The 17,428-nt window shown below is 41.7% G+C and overlaps 1 protein-coding gene across 5 annotated transcripts in view; it reads right to left on the reverse strand.

Annotated features, from left to right (window-relative positions):
• Positions 1-17,428, reverse strand: part of LOC102190288 (UDP-glucuronosyltransferase 1-1) — a 162,429-nt gene that overhangs the window by 18,913 nt on the left and 126,088 nt on the right. The window contains exon 1 of one of the 5 annotated variants that reach the window (XM_018040942.1): positions 11,994-12,894. The exons of the other annotated variants lie outside the window; for them this stretch is intronic. Within the exon in view, the coding sequence (XP_017896431.1) occupies positions 11,994-12,857 (864 nt within the window). The 5' untranslated portion in view covers positions 12,858-12,894. Of the gene's footprint in view, positions 1-11,993; positions 12,895-17,428 lie in introns of those variants that run through there. 5 annotated transcript variants of the gene reach the window in all.

Consider the following 17,428-nt stretch of genomic DNA (forward strand, 5'->3'; position numbering starts at 1 on the left):
TTGCTCTGAAGTTAATGTTGCCAAGATAAATCAGTTTACTTCCATTTTTTTAGCACAAAGAAGAGATAGGAATATATTAATAATAACTTTTGGTTTAAAGATGCCGTTTAGTTCCACATATTGCTGGTGACACAGTGAGAGTTAACTGTTTAAATAAAACGTTAAGCCTAGGCTTTTTAAAACCAGGTAAGCCTGGTAAAGGTAATGTATTTAGTTTCTCATGCCTGCACTAACAATTTACCACAAATTCGGTAACTTGGAACAATGTGTATTTATTCTCTTAAAGTTCTGGAGGTCAGAAATCTGAAGTTGGTTTTATAGGAATGAAGTCACTACAGGGAACGCGGATGGGCGGGCTGTAGTCCGAATAGTTGCAGAGTCTAATACAGCTGAGCGACTACACACACACATACGTACACATTCTCTCTCTCCCCGCCCCCAACTCATTCTCCCTCCAAAGGCTAGGGCAAAACACTCAAGTGAATTCATCATAGTACACAATTGACTATGAGCAGCCTCAGGACAGTATTCAGATAGCTTGACTTAAGCAATAATGAAAAACCAAACAAACAAAAAAAAACGGTGGTGATGACCAAAAACAATGAAAATCGCATTGCTAGCTTTTGATTGGTTCTGCAACTATGACGGCTGGAAATGTAAAAAGCATTTCTGTAAGGCTACACACAGTTTTCCCATTGCCACATGCACAGTGTATCTCATCTCAGGTTGACAAAAGCCAGAAATTTTGGAAAGCTTCGAATAGTGGAAAGTTTGGAATATTGATTGAGTGGTGCAACATACACAGATCTGAGAGGTAGCTTTCTGTTGGCACATTTTATGCCCTCAAAATCTTTTGGGGCATAGTTGCTTTAGGATATTCCATTACAAAGTGTGCAACCCCCAGCCGTTGGTCATCTCCAAAGAAAGGTTAGCATAAGGCATGAGATTGAAAAGATATCTGAACTGGACAGGCTAAAAATGCAGCTTGTTTTCTCATCTGAAATTATAATCACTCTATTTGTGAGTCTACCACCTAGGGTATCAGTCTTGATTATACTGTATCTTCATTTCTCCTACACATCTCATTGTGGTTCCTTCTTTATATCTTTAATTATAAACTTGTCTTTTCTGCTAGTTTTCAGGCCTTTCACATCAGTATTCTATAAATGGTAATACTGGTGTTCCCTGGTATCTCAGCTGGTAAAAAATCTGCCTGCAGTGCAGTAGACCCCAGTTCCATTCCTGGGCCAGGAAGATCCCCTGGAGAAGGGATAAGTTACCCACTCCAGTATTCTTGGGCTTCCCTGGTGGCTCAGATGGTAAAGAATCCACTTGCAATGTGGGAGACCCGTTTGATCCCTGGGTTGGGAAGATTCCCTTGAGGTGGGCATGGCAACGCACTCCAGTATATTTGCCTGGAGAATCCGCATGGACAGAGGAGACTAGCAGGCTACAGTCCGTGGAATCACAAACAATTGGACACGACTGAGTACAACATGGGAGGGTGTGAATTCGAGTTATTCCTTCAACATATTGGCCACTGCCCTCAATATAAAATTAGTGAGATATTTCACATTAAGTCTTCAAATAATGCTATGTATTTTACACTTACAGTGTATTTTACGCTTACACTTATGTCAATTTGGACTATACATCTTAAGTGCCCAGTAGTCATATGTAGTTAGTGGCTAACTTCATCAGATAACATATGATCAATGTTTATAAATGTTCCATTAATCCATCTTAAAATGCATATTTTCAATATTCTAATTAAAAAGCTCAACACACCTAATTCTGAAAGTGATGTCTTAAAATATTTCCCCATTTAACTTAATTTTGCTCAATTTACATTTGAAATATTTAATAGGTTTTACTTTAAACATATAGCTGCTGAATTGGCTCACATAGGTTTGACTGTTTCCTCATAAAGTTTGCCTTTTAAAAATGTTTAATCATGATAAAATACCCCAACATAAGATTTACCATCTTAACCACTTTTAAGTGTACAGCTTGGTAGTGTTAATTACAGTCATATTGTTGTGCAACCAGTCTCCAGAACTATTCATCTTGAAAAGCTGAAACTGTATACCCCTTAACATCTCCACAGTTTCCGCCACTTCATAGTCCCTAGCAACCTCCATTTTACTTTCTGTCTCTATGAATTTGACTACTCTAGGTTCCTCATGTTAGTGGAGTCATACAGTATGTGTCTTTTTGATACTGACTTATTTCGCTCAGCATCATGTCCTCTGGGTTCATTCATGTTGTCATATATGTTGTCAGAATTTCCTTTATTTTTAAGGCTGAATAATATTCCATTGTATAGATAGACCACATTTTGCTTATCTGTTCATCTGCCACTGGACATGGGTTTCTCTCACCTTCTGGCTGTTGTGAATAATGCTGCTATGAACATGGGTATACAAATACCTCTTTGAGATGTTGCTTTCAATTATTTTGGGTATATACCCAGAAGTGGAGTTGCTGGATCATCTGATAATTCTATTTTTAATTTTTTGAGGAGCTGACATACTGTTTTCCACAATGTACCATTTTACACTCCCACCAACAGCACTATGAGGGTTCCAGTGAAGGAACCCTGTGGTGAGGAATCTGAGCCCCATATCAGGTATCCCAGACAGCAAGAAGAACTTCCAGAATATCTGGATTTAAAGGTCAGTGGGGCTCACTTTTGGGAGAACCAGAGGGCTGTAGGAAACAGACTTTACTTTTCAAGGATGCACACAAAATCTCATACACTCTAGGGCCCAGAGCAAAAGCAGGAACCCGCTAATCTTGGAGAACTGCCGGGAGCCAGCGTGGAGGATCCCGCCTATGGCAAAGGTCATGAGGAAGAGGCCTGATGGGCAAAGGCGAGATCAGGACTCGAGGGATCCCCTAGATCTGCCTGAGCATCTACCCCTCAACCAGAATCTGTCTGTCTTACTATTTTATGTCTTTCACCAACTCTTCTGACACTAACAGGGGGCTGTCCCCAACCACCTTTCTCTGGAAAGAGTTAACGTAGGGCTCTAGTTGATAAATCTCCTGGGCATGAAAGGAATGTTTCAAACCCCTGTTAGCATTCTAGCTTACTTGGCAGGTTTATCCAGACTCTTGCAACATTGTTGGGCCAATGCTTGCTGCCAAGTTCTCATATCCCTTATCCATTGTGTTCCTAGGGGTGCATATAGTCAGGATGTAGAAATAACAAGCAGTAGCTTTAGCATTAGCAACATCACTTCATGGGAAATAGATGGGAAACAGTAGAAACAGTGTCAGACTTTATTTTGGGGGGCTCCAAAATCACTGCAGATGGTGATTGCAGCCATGAAATTAAAAGATGCTTACTCCTTGGAGAAAACTTATGACCAACCTAGATAGTATATTCAAAAGCAGAGACATTACTTTGCTGACTAAGATCCGTCTAGTCAAGGCTATGGTTTTTCCAGTAGTCATGTATGGATGTGAGAATTGGACTGTGAAGAAGGCTGAGCGCTGAAGAATTGATGCATTTGGAGTGTGGTGTTGGAGAAGACTCTTGAGAGTCCCTTGGACTGCAAGGAGATCCAACCAGTCCATTCTGAAGGAGATCAACCCTGGGATTTCTTTGGAAGGAATGATGCTAAAGCTGAAGCTCCAGTACTTTGGCCACCTCATGCAAAGAGTTGACTCATTGGAAAGGACTCTGATGCTGGGAGGGATTGGGGGCAGGAGGAGAAGGGGACGACTGAGGATGAGATGGCTGGATGGCATCACGGACTCAATGGATGTGAGTCTGAGTGAACTCCAGGAGATGGTGATGGACAGGGAGGCCTGGCATGCTGTGATTCATGGGGTCACAAAAAGTCAGACATGACTGAGAGATTGAACTGAACTGAACTGACCATTAGACTTTGAGTTAGCAAGTTATTTCTTTGCTGTAACCCGTTGAATCTTTGCTCCATAAAAATGTAACTCTGTACTTTAAGGGTGACACAGGCTAGAAATTTAAGAAGAAACACTTTAAGGGAAAATTATTGTTCTGGCTGACCAACCTTTATCAAAAAGAGGTCATAAAATATCAACAGGCCTCCAGGCCAGAGGATAATGTACAAAAAATAAGACTCTTCCAGGAAGGAACCTGATATAGATAAAAGTTAATACTGATGGAATGTTGAGTTGACTCTGCATTTTTCACCTTGCTCTATGTATAACTCAGGGTATAAATGCCCTCTCTGGAAACAAAGTAAGTGGGCCTCGCTCACTGAAGCTTGGTCACCCTGTGTCATTCTTTCCTTATCTCTATGCCATCACCCTGAAGATATCCTGGATCCAACCAGGGCTGGACCGCGGCAAGTGGCACCTGGAACAGGGACATCTGAAGGTAGGTCTCCCCCATTGTTCAGTTTTCGGATGGCTAGGACCCCACTCAGGGTGCCGCAGACCTCCCTGCATAAGATAGGTAGGGGAAGAGGGGTGGGAAGTTTTGGGTTGAGAAGAAACCCGGTTGATAGGTTGAAAGAAACCTGAAGTGTTGATTCTTGCAATATAAGACAAGAAATCTGTACTGAAATCTTAAATCTTTCTCTATCAAATTTCTGACATGGGTAAAAGTGAGTCTAAAGAATGACAGGTTTTTATAGGAGTAATTTTGCAACTGTTAAACAAAAGAGAAATTAAGGTTAAAAAAGCTAGCGTTTAACCCTTTTTTACATTTGTACAAGAACAATGTCCTTGGTTTCCAGAAGAGGACACTATTGATTTAGATACTTGAAAAGGGTAGGGAAACAGTTAAAAACTTATTACACTTTGCATAGGCCAAAAAAGCTTCCTGTAGATGCTTTTGCTCTGTGTAATATGATTGGAGATGTTCTGGACCCCCGTCATTAGGCTGTTAGATAGCCTATGGGAGAGGCTATGGCGGTGGATGATGGTGGGTCTCCACCTTCTACACAGATCATATTTTCTGCCATTGACAAAGAAAGAACTTATTAACTCAAAGTCTAATGTTGCTAATGCTAAAGCTACTGCTTGTTATTTCTACATCCTGACTATATGCACTCCCAGGAACACAATGGATAAGGGATGTGAGAACTTGGCAGCAAGCATTGGCCCAACAATGTTGCAAGAGTCTGGATAAACCTGCCAAGTAAGCTAGAATGCTAACAGGGGATTTGAAACATTCCTTTCATGCCCGGGAGATTTATCAACTAGAGCCCTAAGTTAACTCTTTCCAGAGAAAGGTGGTTGGGGACAGCCCCCTGTTAGTGTCAGAAGAGTTGGTGAAAGACATAAAATAGTAAGACAGACAGATTCTGGTTGAGGGGTAGATGCTCAAGCAGATCCAGGGGGTCCCTCGAGTCCTGATCTCGCCTTTGCCCATCAGGCCTCTTCCTCATGACCTTTGCCATAGGCGGGATCCTCCACGCTGGCTCCCGGCAGTTCTCCAAGACTAGCGGGTTCCTGCTTTTGCTCTGGGCCCTAGAGTGTATGAGATTTTGTGTGCATCCTTGAAAAGTAAAGTCTGTTTCCTACAGCCCTCTGGTTCTCCCAAAAGTGAGCCCCACTGACCTTCAAACCAGATATTCTGGAAGTTGTTCTTGCTGTCTTGGATACCTGATATGGGGCTCAGAGGACCTCCCAGAGAGGCAGGAGGCAACAGAGATCATCCTGGGGATGTGGACACTGACAGCAGCTCTTTGGAGAGCTCCATTCTATCATGATGACACTGCGCTGGCAAGGGCCATTTTGGGATCAACCTTCTAGCTCATTAGCATCAGGACCCAGCCCTACTCTCCTTGCTTGTAGGCACCAGTACTATGATGCTTCAAGTCAAGCAGCTAGCCAAGTGGGGACAGAGGCCCACTTGCTAACAGGCCAGCTGCCTAAGACCCCCTGAGTTCTCTGCCACCCAGCACCTGGACCCATTCACCAGAGGGCCCAGGACCTGGACTCCTACCAGTGCTCCAGCAGTAGCCCAAGGATGCCTAGGGCCCAGGCCCCATCCTCCAGTGGGTCAACACCAAATCCAGGACCCCCAGGCCCTGCAGCCAGAGACCCTGGGTCACAACTCCAGCCACCAAGGAGCCAGCACTAACCCTTGGACTACCTGGACCCTGACCCTATCCTCCAGCAAGTTGACACCAGATCATGGACCCCTGGGCCATTCAATCAGAGACTCCAGGACCCAGCTCCACCTACAAGTGGCCAGCATTAGCCCCAGACTCAACCCACCCACAAGCAGGCTGGTACAAGCCTCAGGACTCTGTGGGCCCTGGCTCCATGTACCAGCAGGCCAAAACAAGTTTTGTGACACTCCAGACCCCACAGCCAACCCATCAGATTATAAGCTAACTTTGCAGCAGAAATTCTGCAGGCTGGAAGGAAATGGCATGATATATTTAAAGCGATGAAAAACAACCAAAAGTGCCCTACTTGACAAAGCTTTCATTCAGATTCAAAGCAGAGATCAAAAGTTTTACAGACAAGCAGAACTCACAGTCTAGCACCATGAAACCAGGTTTACAAGAATTTTTAAAGAGTGTTCTCTAAGTGGAAAAGTAAAGGCCACCATTTAAAATATGAAAATTACAAAAGAAAAACAATTTCTTTGGTAAAGATAAATATACAACAAAGGTAGTACATCAACCACATATAAGGCTAGCAGGAAGGTTAAAAGACAAAAGTAGTAAAATCATCCACAGTGAGTAGCTAAAGGATACACAAAACAAAAAGGTCTGAAATATGTCAAAAATAGTAAATGTGGAGAGAGTTTGAAAACAGAGTTGTTAAAATGCTTTTGAACTTAAAATATTAACAATTTGAAATAATCACATATATAGAGAGATTGCTACCAAGGAAACAACATGGTAACCACCAACCAAACATCTATAACGCACAAAAAAATAATCCAAGTTAGAAAAGAAGAAGTAAAACTGTCACTGTTTTCAGAGGACATGACACTACACAGAGAAAACCCTAACGATGCCACCAAGAAAACTATTAGAACTCATTAATGACTTTAGTAAAACAGAAATCTGTTGCATTTCTATATACTGACAATGAACTATCAGAAAGAGAAGTTAAGGAAACAATCTACTTCCAGTAACATCAAAATAATAAAAATACCTAGAAATAACTATAAGAAGATAAAAGACCTATACTGAGAAATTTATAAGGCACTGATAAAAGTAATTGAAGACAACACAAACAGATGGAAAGATGTACCATATTCATGGATTGGAATAGTTAATATTGTTGAAACAACTGTACTACTTAAGGCAATCTACAGATTTAATAAAATACTTATCACAATACAAATGGCATTTTTCAAAGAACTGTTACATGTACGTGGTGATTAAGCAAATAACAAAAGATGGTGTGAAAAAAATGTAAAACACACAAGTTGGTAAGAATGTAAAGAAAAGGAAACTCTAGGGCACTGTTGGAGGCAATGTAAATTGGTGCATCCACAATGGAAAACAGTACAACTGTCATATGATGAAGCAATTCTACTCCTGAGTATTTACACAAAGAAAATAAAAACAGTAATTAGAAAATAGATATGCACCCCAAGGTTCATTGCAGCATCATTTACAATAACCAAAAATATTGGCTATTGCATATTCAGTTCAGTTCAGTCACTCAGTCATGCCCGAATCTTTGTGACCCCATGAATCGCAGCATGCCAGGACTCCCTGTCCATCACCAACTCCCAGAGTCCACCCAAACCCATGTCCATTGAGTCGGTGATGCCATCCAGCCATCTCATCCTCTGTCGTCCCCTTCTCCTCCTGCCCCCAATCCCTCCCAGCATCAGAGTCTTTTCCAATGAGTCAACTCTTCACATGAGGTGGCCAAAGTACTGGAGTTTCAGCTTTAGCATCAGTCCTTTCAAAGAACACCCATTGCTGAGCCATAAAAAAGGATGAAATCTTGCCATTGCGACAACATGGATGGACCTCGTGGGTATTACACTTAGTGAAGTAAGACGTATAAAGATAAATACCGTATGATTTCACTTACATGTGGAAAATAAAAGGCAATGAAAATGAACAACCATAACAAAACAGAAACAGACTCACAGATACAGAGAACAAACAGGCTATCGACAGGGGATCAGAGTGGGGAAAGGAGAGTAAAGGGTGAGTGGGATTAAGAGCCAAGCTTCCAGTTGCAAAGTGTCATAGGTATGAAATAAGAGTGTGAGAAATACAGTCAATAGTTATATAATACATTTCTGTGATGAATGTCATGGCTGGATTTATTGTGGTGATTATTTTGAAGTGTACAGAAGGACTGAATCACCATGTTGTGTAATAGGAACAAACATAGAGCTGCAGGCCAATCATACTTTGAGAACTAAGAAGCATACTCACAGAAATAGCAACCAGCTTTGTGGCTACCAGAGGCAGGGGATGGGAGGAGGGGGAGCGATAAAGAATCTGCCTGCAATGCAGGAGATGCAGGTTCCATCTCTGGGTCTGGAAGACCACCCCCTGGCAGAGGGCAAGGCAACCCACTCCAGTATTCCTGCCAGGAAAATCCCAGGGACAGAGGCACCTGGTAGGCTACAATCCATAGGGTTGCAGAGAATCAGACATGACTAAAGCAGCTGAGCGCACAAGCAGTCTATGTACTAACTTCCAGTCATCAGTTCTGTTGCTCAGTCATGTCCAACTCTCTGTGACCCCATGGACTGTAGCACGCCAGGCTTCCCTGTCCATCACCAGCTCCCAGAGCATGTCCAAACTCATGTCCATAATTTTCAGTTATAAGAGAAATAAATACCAAGACTGTAGTTAACAACACTAATTCCTTTAATTTTGTGCTTAGATGATGCGTGATCACTAAACTTGTGGTAAAAGTCTCATGATCTAGAAAGCTAAATCACGCTGCTATCCACCTTAAGTTTAACCAAGGTTGCCTGTCAATTATGTCTCAATAAAACTGGAAGAAACAATGGCAAACAAGCACCTAAATACAATTTTATATTGAGTATATGTTTAAAGGATAATGTTTTAATATATTTGATTCAATAAAATATATTATTAAAATTAACTGCAATCCTCTTTTTACTTTTTTTTAATATACATACCAAAAAGCCTTCAATTACATATATGACTTACATTAGATTCCTATTGGACAATTCTAGACCATAAAGAAAACATATTAAGAAATTTTTTAAAAGTAGTGACTCACAAAAAACAATCTCTGATTATAATTCAAAATAATTAGAAAAATTAAGAGAAAAATGACTGCAATTATCTTAATTATATGGGAATTAAGAAACAACCTTCTTTAAAATAAATAGAAGCCACTGACACAAAGAGCAAATCAAAAACATAAATTTAAGTCAAAAAATGAGAGCAATTTATGTAAAACTCTAAGGGATTGAGAAAAATGTTTTATTTATGAATAAAGAAACTTCAATTCTTAATTATTAAGAAAACATAAAGGAACTTAATCTTACCTAAGGAAATTAGAAATGCAGCTATAAAATAAACCAAAGGAAGCAATGATGGTATCATTAAAAAAAAAAATAAAACAACAAGCTACAATTAATGAAATAGTAAACAAAAAGAGTAAAATGAAAAAGCAAATCCAAAAGCTATTTCTTTGAGAAGACCAATAATGTAATTCAACATATCATAAATTATAAGAAGGAGAAGGAACAAAAATATTAAAAATTTAAACTTTAATCTTTCATATTTTGATGACAATTTTCATAAACATTTAAAGGAGTCACATCTAAGAGTAAACCAAATAAAATAAATGTGAATGACAAAAATTTCAAAATAAAAATTTAGTGGAACAAAGATGATAACACTTGAGAATTACAGGGTTAATGTTCTTACATGTACCAAATAAATCGGCACAAACATATCTAAATGCTTCCAGATGACATTACTTGTCATGCTGGGCACCTTTTAATAATGATGATAGATACTATTTGCACGTTCACAGTGACAATATTAAGGTCAGAATGGTTAGGTCTGCCACCCATGGACATTCAACCACAAAAATGAGAGTGAAGATGTGAGCAAATGCTATTAACTCTAGAGAATCTATTCACACAGAAAAACTAAAAGGAAAACAGCAGCATTTACTTTTCAAATTCTTCCCTCATTTTCACTATTTACAAATCTAATAGATACATACATATTTTATAATTGAACAAATGCATTGCATGAAGAAAGAAGAAAACAAAGTAGAATAGATCTTCTGTGGTGTGGGCAAAAAAAGAAAACTGAAGTTAGAGTCCTGTGCAATAATGAATGCATTAATATAAAGAGATATAAAAATATGACTACAAAAACTCTAAGAGATCTAAAGTCATCGAAGTCAATGTAAATCCAGTATATGTCATATAAGTGGGCAAAAATAAGAGGGCTAACTAAGTAGATTAAAACACAAATCGTGCTCCAAGAGTCCTATTTTGATTAAACCCAAATATTCAGGGTTAACATAGGAAGACCCTGAAACCATGAGGAAAGTGGTAGTTTCCCTCATGGAAACTTGGGGTGCAGTGACCTGGGCTGGGGTAGGTGTGATGATGTGGTCAAACCCTTCCTCTTTGAGACTCAGTTCTCAGCCTCACTGCCTTCCTCCCGTCCACTGTGTTCATAGGCTCAGACTGACCTCCTCTCCAGCCCCTACCACCAGCCTTTGATGACTTCAGTGTCCCGTGAAGGAGAACTAGCTGACATAGAATCCAACTGCGTAAATCCCCACATTTTACTCCAGACCCCAACTCCTGGTCAAAAGAGTTCTGGTCAGCACAGCTCCATCTCTGAGGAGCTGGACTCAGCTATTTCTTTCTCCAGTCACAGAGACCCCAACGTCTCTCTCTGGTATGGTCTCACTTCCACTTGATTTATTCAATCCCTCTGGAACTTCTGCTTCCTTTCGGGATCGAGGTCTCCTGTGACCACACCTCAGCGGCTTCCAAGACAAAAACCACTAAAACGATCAGGTCAACCAATGCAATCTGTCAGTTCTTTCTTTTGAAATGGAGTCAGACCCCATGATTCTTACTGGCCATGTCCTCTGTCTATCTTTAGTCTGTGGAAAAACCTTTAGCCAAAGAATGAGTATAGTCAAATAAATGAGAAAATGCAAGAACAAAGGAAAACAGTCCAACAAAAATAATAGTCAGTAAGCAAAGTCAAGGACCTTTAGTTCCTCCTCAGGGGCCATGGCTAATGCTCTGAGCCATATCCCGTGAGCTGTCACAGACACTGAAACCCCCATGAGGTGGGAGGAGTTCACTACATGGTGACCAGATGTAGGCATGAAGAAGCTGCCACAGTTCTGAGAACTGGCCTCAAGGAAATGGGAACAAACCGGCCCTGGGACAGAAGATTAACTGTACTGAAAACAATCAAAATGATGGTGGTCAGACCACTGATTTTGAGATGACTGTCAGAGCTGACTGTGCTGTTTCTACACAGAGGCCCTTCCCTCTGTCAATAAAAGCTCTTGCCCCAGATTGTCCAAGGAGGGAAGAAGTGTTTGGAAAGGACTCGCCTCTCTGCACCCCCATCCCAGGAACATTCATCCGACAAACTTTCACATCCACCAGTCTTGCTTCTTTACTGTCTTTTGAGCTGCAAGCAACTGGACTCCACTTTGCTTACACTTCTATTGAACACCCTCAGGCAAAATCCCCTGAAGGACAATTCACAGCTCAAGTTCCTGCTCCTACTCTGCTGGAGAAAACCACACAACAGTTACACCAATGACTTTACAAAAGGGCCACTACTGCCTGTCGATCCTATTACACACCCTCAACCCTGCCTCTCACTCCTCTCAGAGATCACTGGAAGCCTTTACTGCACTCCTGGAGGCACTTTAACAATGTGTCTCACCACAGACGGTGAGGAGGAGAATGAGAGGTGGAAATCATCAGAAAGATCAGTACATAACAAAACACCCTGATTTGTTGTTTTTATATAAAATATAATGTGCTCCACTGGGAGCACTGATTGAACAACAGCAGCAGTACACACCTGAGATAACGGTTTCCTGTTGGCACAGTTGATGCCCCCGATGAACACCATGTTGGGCATGATCGGCCGCGGGTAGTCCATCACAAAGTCTCCTCTGAACAGCCACACGGATCCAGAGGCAAGAATCTCCCCCAGCGACACCTCTCTCTGAAGAAGCTCAGAGGCCATACGTTCATAAGGAGTGAGAGAAACCAGGCAAATGTACTTCAGGCCCAGAGGGTAGAGCATGTTCTTGACCCTTTGGAAGAATGTCATGCGGTCTGGATTCATTGTTAATAACCGAGGAACATAAGAGAAAGGATTTGGGCACGCTGTGCCTTCAGCATCTAAGTCACAGGGAAGGAAACGCAAGAAAAACACAGCAGGAATGGACAGGTATTCAGCCAGCACTGCCCCGCAAGGGTAAACAGGGTCCGTTAAAACCACATCGAAGGAACTGGCATTCAGGTCTCTGATCAGGTCCTTGTTATACAACAGTGCCTCACAAGACCTTGCAAAGAACAAAGACACATTTTTCAATGTTGCCATAGTTTCCCAAAACCGTGTTAGAAAATGTACTCTTTCAAAAACCTCATCAGGACGGCCCTTCATGATGGAATCAAACTGGTCCTGGGTGTACGGAATGGCGTATGATTTCGTGGTGAAAAAGTCCTCTGCCTTGATGTGGATATTTATCTCTGGAGACAGGACCACTGCCTGGTGACCTCTGGCGTGGAGCTCTCGCACAACCTCCCGCATGCTGAGCCAGTGGCTGCCCTCCATGGGGGCCACCAGCACCTTCCCAGCCTCGGCCCATCTCCCGACGCACAGACAGAGCAGGAGTCCAGCCAGCACCTGCCGCCGAAGCTGCAGTCCCAGGGCCATCTCTGCACAACCCAGAAGGAACTGAGTCCCTGGTCGGGCTGTGTCACCTATATGTGTTCCCTTATCTTTGTTTTATCATCAAGTCACTTAAGCAAAATGGCATGTCATTGGAAGGCAGATTGATGATTACACATATATTGCAGGATACGTCTATGCCTGTGTTTATCACCTCTGCTTTCACCCGGAAAGATCACTCCCCCTTATCTTGGAAAAACTCCTTTGACTCTGCTGCTCCCTCTGGGGAACATTCTAGTTCACTTTCTTGTTCTTCATCCAAGACCTAAAGCAAGACTGTGCCTGCCCATTCCCTTGGTCACCTCCTACCTCTCTGCCAACCGTGTTCTCTGGGGCTGGACTGAACACTGAGGAGTCACCTCTGCCCCAGTCCCCATCCAGAACCTCTCCTGGATGTGACCTTATCTGAGAACTCTTGAATCTCTTTCCCCCCACTCATGGGTGAACACAGAACACATCCAGAGAAACATATCACATTGCTAAGACAGCTTTCTCTCAGCGAAAAGGGGATGGTGGCGCTCTGGTTTGTTCCTGTTCCACAATGGACACCTCTTGTACTGTTCAGCAGACAGTTTATTGGAGCAGCCATCAGATATGGAAACATCTGAAAAGATCCCTGAGGGAGACAGCAGAAGGACTGGTTAAGAACTCTTTATCTGTTGTATGGGATACATGTTGCTGTTACCTAAAGCGTTGGTTTTTCCAGTAGTCATGTTCAGATGTGAGAGTGGCCCATAAAGAAGGCTGAGCACCAAAGAGTTGATGCTTTCTAACTGTGGTGCTGGAGAAGAACTGGAGGGTCCCTTGGACTGCAAGGAGATCAAACCAGTCCATCCTAAAGGAAATCAACCCTGAATATTCGTTGGAAGGACTGATGCTGAAGCTGAAGCTCCAATACTTTGGCCAGCTGATGTGAACAGCAGACTCATTGGAAAAGACACTGATTCTGGGAAGGACTGAGGGCAAGAGGAGAAGGAGGTGACAAAGGATGAGATGGTTGGATGACTTCACTGACTCAACGGACATGCGTTTGAGCAAACTCCAGAAGATCGTGAAGGACAAAGAAGCCTGCCATGCTGCAGTTCATGGGGTCACAAAGAGTTGGACAATACTTGGCGACTGAAGAAGAAGAACAGCAACAAAGCATCAGTGGGGAAGCAGACCTTAGCAACGACACAGCAGGGTTAAAGGGCGCCGCCCCCCAACTCTGCTCACCCTGGGACAGGAGGGTTTCCCCTGGCTTCAGAGCAGGCTCTCTGAACTCCTCTTCTGATGCTGAAGGTGCCAGTCTTCCATTACACTGTTTAGGGACTGAAGTGTACATTAATCTGGGCCTTCATTACATCTTATAGCTTATGTTCAGATAACAGATGTCCATCTCTCTATATAAAATAGATAAATAGCAAGTTCCTACTGTATATCACAGGGAAGTGTTTCAATGCCTTGTAAGAATCTATAATGGGAAAGAATCTGAAAAAGAATATATATCTGAATCACTTTACTGTACAACAGAGACTAACACAAGATTGCAAATTAATTATGCTTCAAGCATAATTGACAGCTACATGCAAAAGAATCGAGCTGGATTAATCTCTCATGCCATGAGCAAAAATAAATTCAAAATAGAGTAAAGACTTAAGTGTAAGACCTAAAACCATAAAACTTCTAGTAGAGGACATCAGCAGTATGCTCTTTAACTTCGATATTAGTAATACATATTGTGGGAGGATATGACTCCTCAGACAAGAGAAATAAAAGTAAAATAAACAAATGGACTTTATCAAACTAAAACCTTTTGATCAGCAAAGAAAATTACAAGCAAAAGGGAAAGGCCACTTACCGAATGGAAGAAGATATTTGCAAATGACACATCTAATAATAGGCTAATACCCAAAGTACACAAAGAATTCATACAAGTCAACAACAACAAAACGTGATTAAAAATGGGCAGAAGACTCAAACAGACATTTTTCCAGAGAAGACATACAGAAGGCAAACAGGTACATAAAAAGATGCTTCACGTCACTAATCATCAGAGAAATGAAGATTGAATCATAAGGAACTATTGCTTCACACCTGTCAGAATGACTATTATCAAAAAGACGATAAATAACAAGTACTGGCAAGGATGCAGAAAACAGGGAACTCTAGGGCACTGTTGGTGTCAACGTAAATTGGGAGAGCCACTATGGAAAACACTACAGAGATTCTCAAAAAGGTAAGAATAGGACTACCATATGATCCAGAAATTCTACTGCTGGGTGTTCATACAAAGAAATGGAAATCACTAATTAGAAAAGCTATATACACCCATATGTTTGTTGTACTGCTGTTTACAATAGCCAAGATATATTGGCTATTGAATATTACTCAGCCATAAGAAAGAAAGAAATCTTGTCATCTTGTCTCGGTCCATGGATGGACCTAGAGGGTATTATGCTTAGTGAAGTAAGACAGAGAAAGACAAATACTGTATGATTTCACTTACACGTGGGAAAAAAGACAAAGCAAATGAGCAACCATGGCAAAACCAACAGACTCATAGAGACAGACAAACAGGCAGCTGGCAGAGGGGATGGGGGTGGAAAGGAGAGAGAAGGGCACAGGGGATGAGAATACAGACTTTCTTGTGCATATGCACAATGGAATATCACACAGCCATACAAAAGAACACATTTGAGTCAGCCCTAATGAGGTAGATGAACCCAGAGCCTGCTACACAGAGCGAAGAAGTCAGAAAGAGTAAAACAAATATATACTAATGCCTATGTCGGAGAAGGACATGGTAACCCACTCTATCGGTATTCTTGCCCAGAGAATTCCTTGGACAGAGAAAGCTGGTGAGCTACAGTCCGTGGGGTCACAAAGAGTCAGACATGACTGACTGGCACTTTCGTTCAATGCATGTATATGGAATCTAGAAAGATTGTACTAATGAACCTATTTGCAGAGCAGCAATGGAGACACAGACATGGAGAACAGACTTGTGGACACAGTGAGGGGAGGAGGCGGGGGGGAGGGGAATTGAGAGCATAGCAGGGAAACATATAAATTACCGTGTGTGAAACACATAGGCAGTGGAAATTTGCTGTATGGTGCAAGGTGCTCCAATCAGGTGCTTCATGACAACCTAGAGGGGTGGGGTGGAGTGGGAGATGCAGAGGGGTTCGAAAGAGAGGAGTTATACGTATACCTATGGCTGATTCATGTTGACGTACGGCAGAAACCAAGACAATTTTGTAAAGCAATTATCCGCAAATTAAAAAGTTTTTTAAAAGATCCAAACTTCCAGTTGCAAAATAAATGTCACAGGTATGAAACAAGAGTGCAAGAAACAGAGTCAAAAGTTATGTAACACCTTTCTACTGTGAATATCATAACTGGATTTATCATGGTGATTCTTTTGAAGGGTATGGAAGTACTGAATCACTATGCTGTCTAACAGAACTAACATAGTGCTGTGGTCAATTGTGTTTCAAAAATCAACAAATGCATAGAAATGGAAATCAGATTTGTGGCTACCAGAGGCAGAGAGCAGGGGCAAAGGGGAGATGGATGAAGGCAGTCTTCAATTATGAGAGAAATAAGGACAGGGGTGTAATGTACAACATGATAGATATAATTAACACTATTGTACGTTACATATGAACATCGTTGAGAGAGTATATTCTAATAATTCTTATCACAAGGTAAAAAAACTTTTCTGCTCCTTTAATTTTGTATCTGTATAAGATGATGAATGATCACTAAACTTGTTATAGCAATCGCCTCATGATCTAGAAAAGTCAAATCACTCTGCCATCCACTTTAAGCTTATTCAGGGCTGCCTGTCAATTATACCTCAATAAAACTGAAAGAAATGATAGCAAATGAACACCTTTAAATTTTTTACACTGAGTATATCTTTAAAGGATAATATTATATATATATATGATTTAATATACTATTAAAATTAACGTAACCCTCTTTTTGTTTTTCTACGTATGCCAACTACAAAGCTTTCAGTTACACACGTGCTATGCGTTATACTTCTATTGGGTAATTGTGTAATAGACCAGAAAGAAGACCTATTGAGAAATTTTTTATAGCAGTGGCTTCACAAGAAACATTCTCTGATTACAATCCAAAATAAATAGAAAAAATAGGAGAAAGGTGGCCACAATAAATCTTAACCACGTGGGAACTGAGAAGCAACCTTGTTAACACCAGCAACAACGAACGGCAGGGCTCCCCTGGTGGATCAATGGGAAAGAATCCGCGGGCAATCGCAGGAGACCCAGGTGCAATCGCTGATCTGGGAAGACCCCGCCAGCCTCAGAGCAACGGAGCCCGAGGGCCGCACCTACTGAGCCTGTGCTCTAGAGCCTGGGAACCACAGCTAATGAACCCACGCTCCACAACTACTGACGCCGGCACGCCCTAGAGTCTGCACTGCCCAACAAGAGAAGCCACCACAACGAGAAGCCTGGACCTTGCGACGGAGAGTAGACCCTGCTTGCGGCAACTAGAGGAAAGCCTGAGCAGCAACAGAGTTTCAGCGCAGCCAAAAATAAATA

The sequence above is a fragment of the Capra hircus genome, chromosome 3 (genome assembly GCF_001704415.2).
Source record: "Capra hircus breed San Clemente chromosome 3, ASM170441v1, whole genome shotgun sequence".
NCBI lineage: Eukaryota > Metazoa > Chordata > Mammalia > Artiodactyla > Bovidae > Capra > Capra hircus.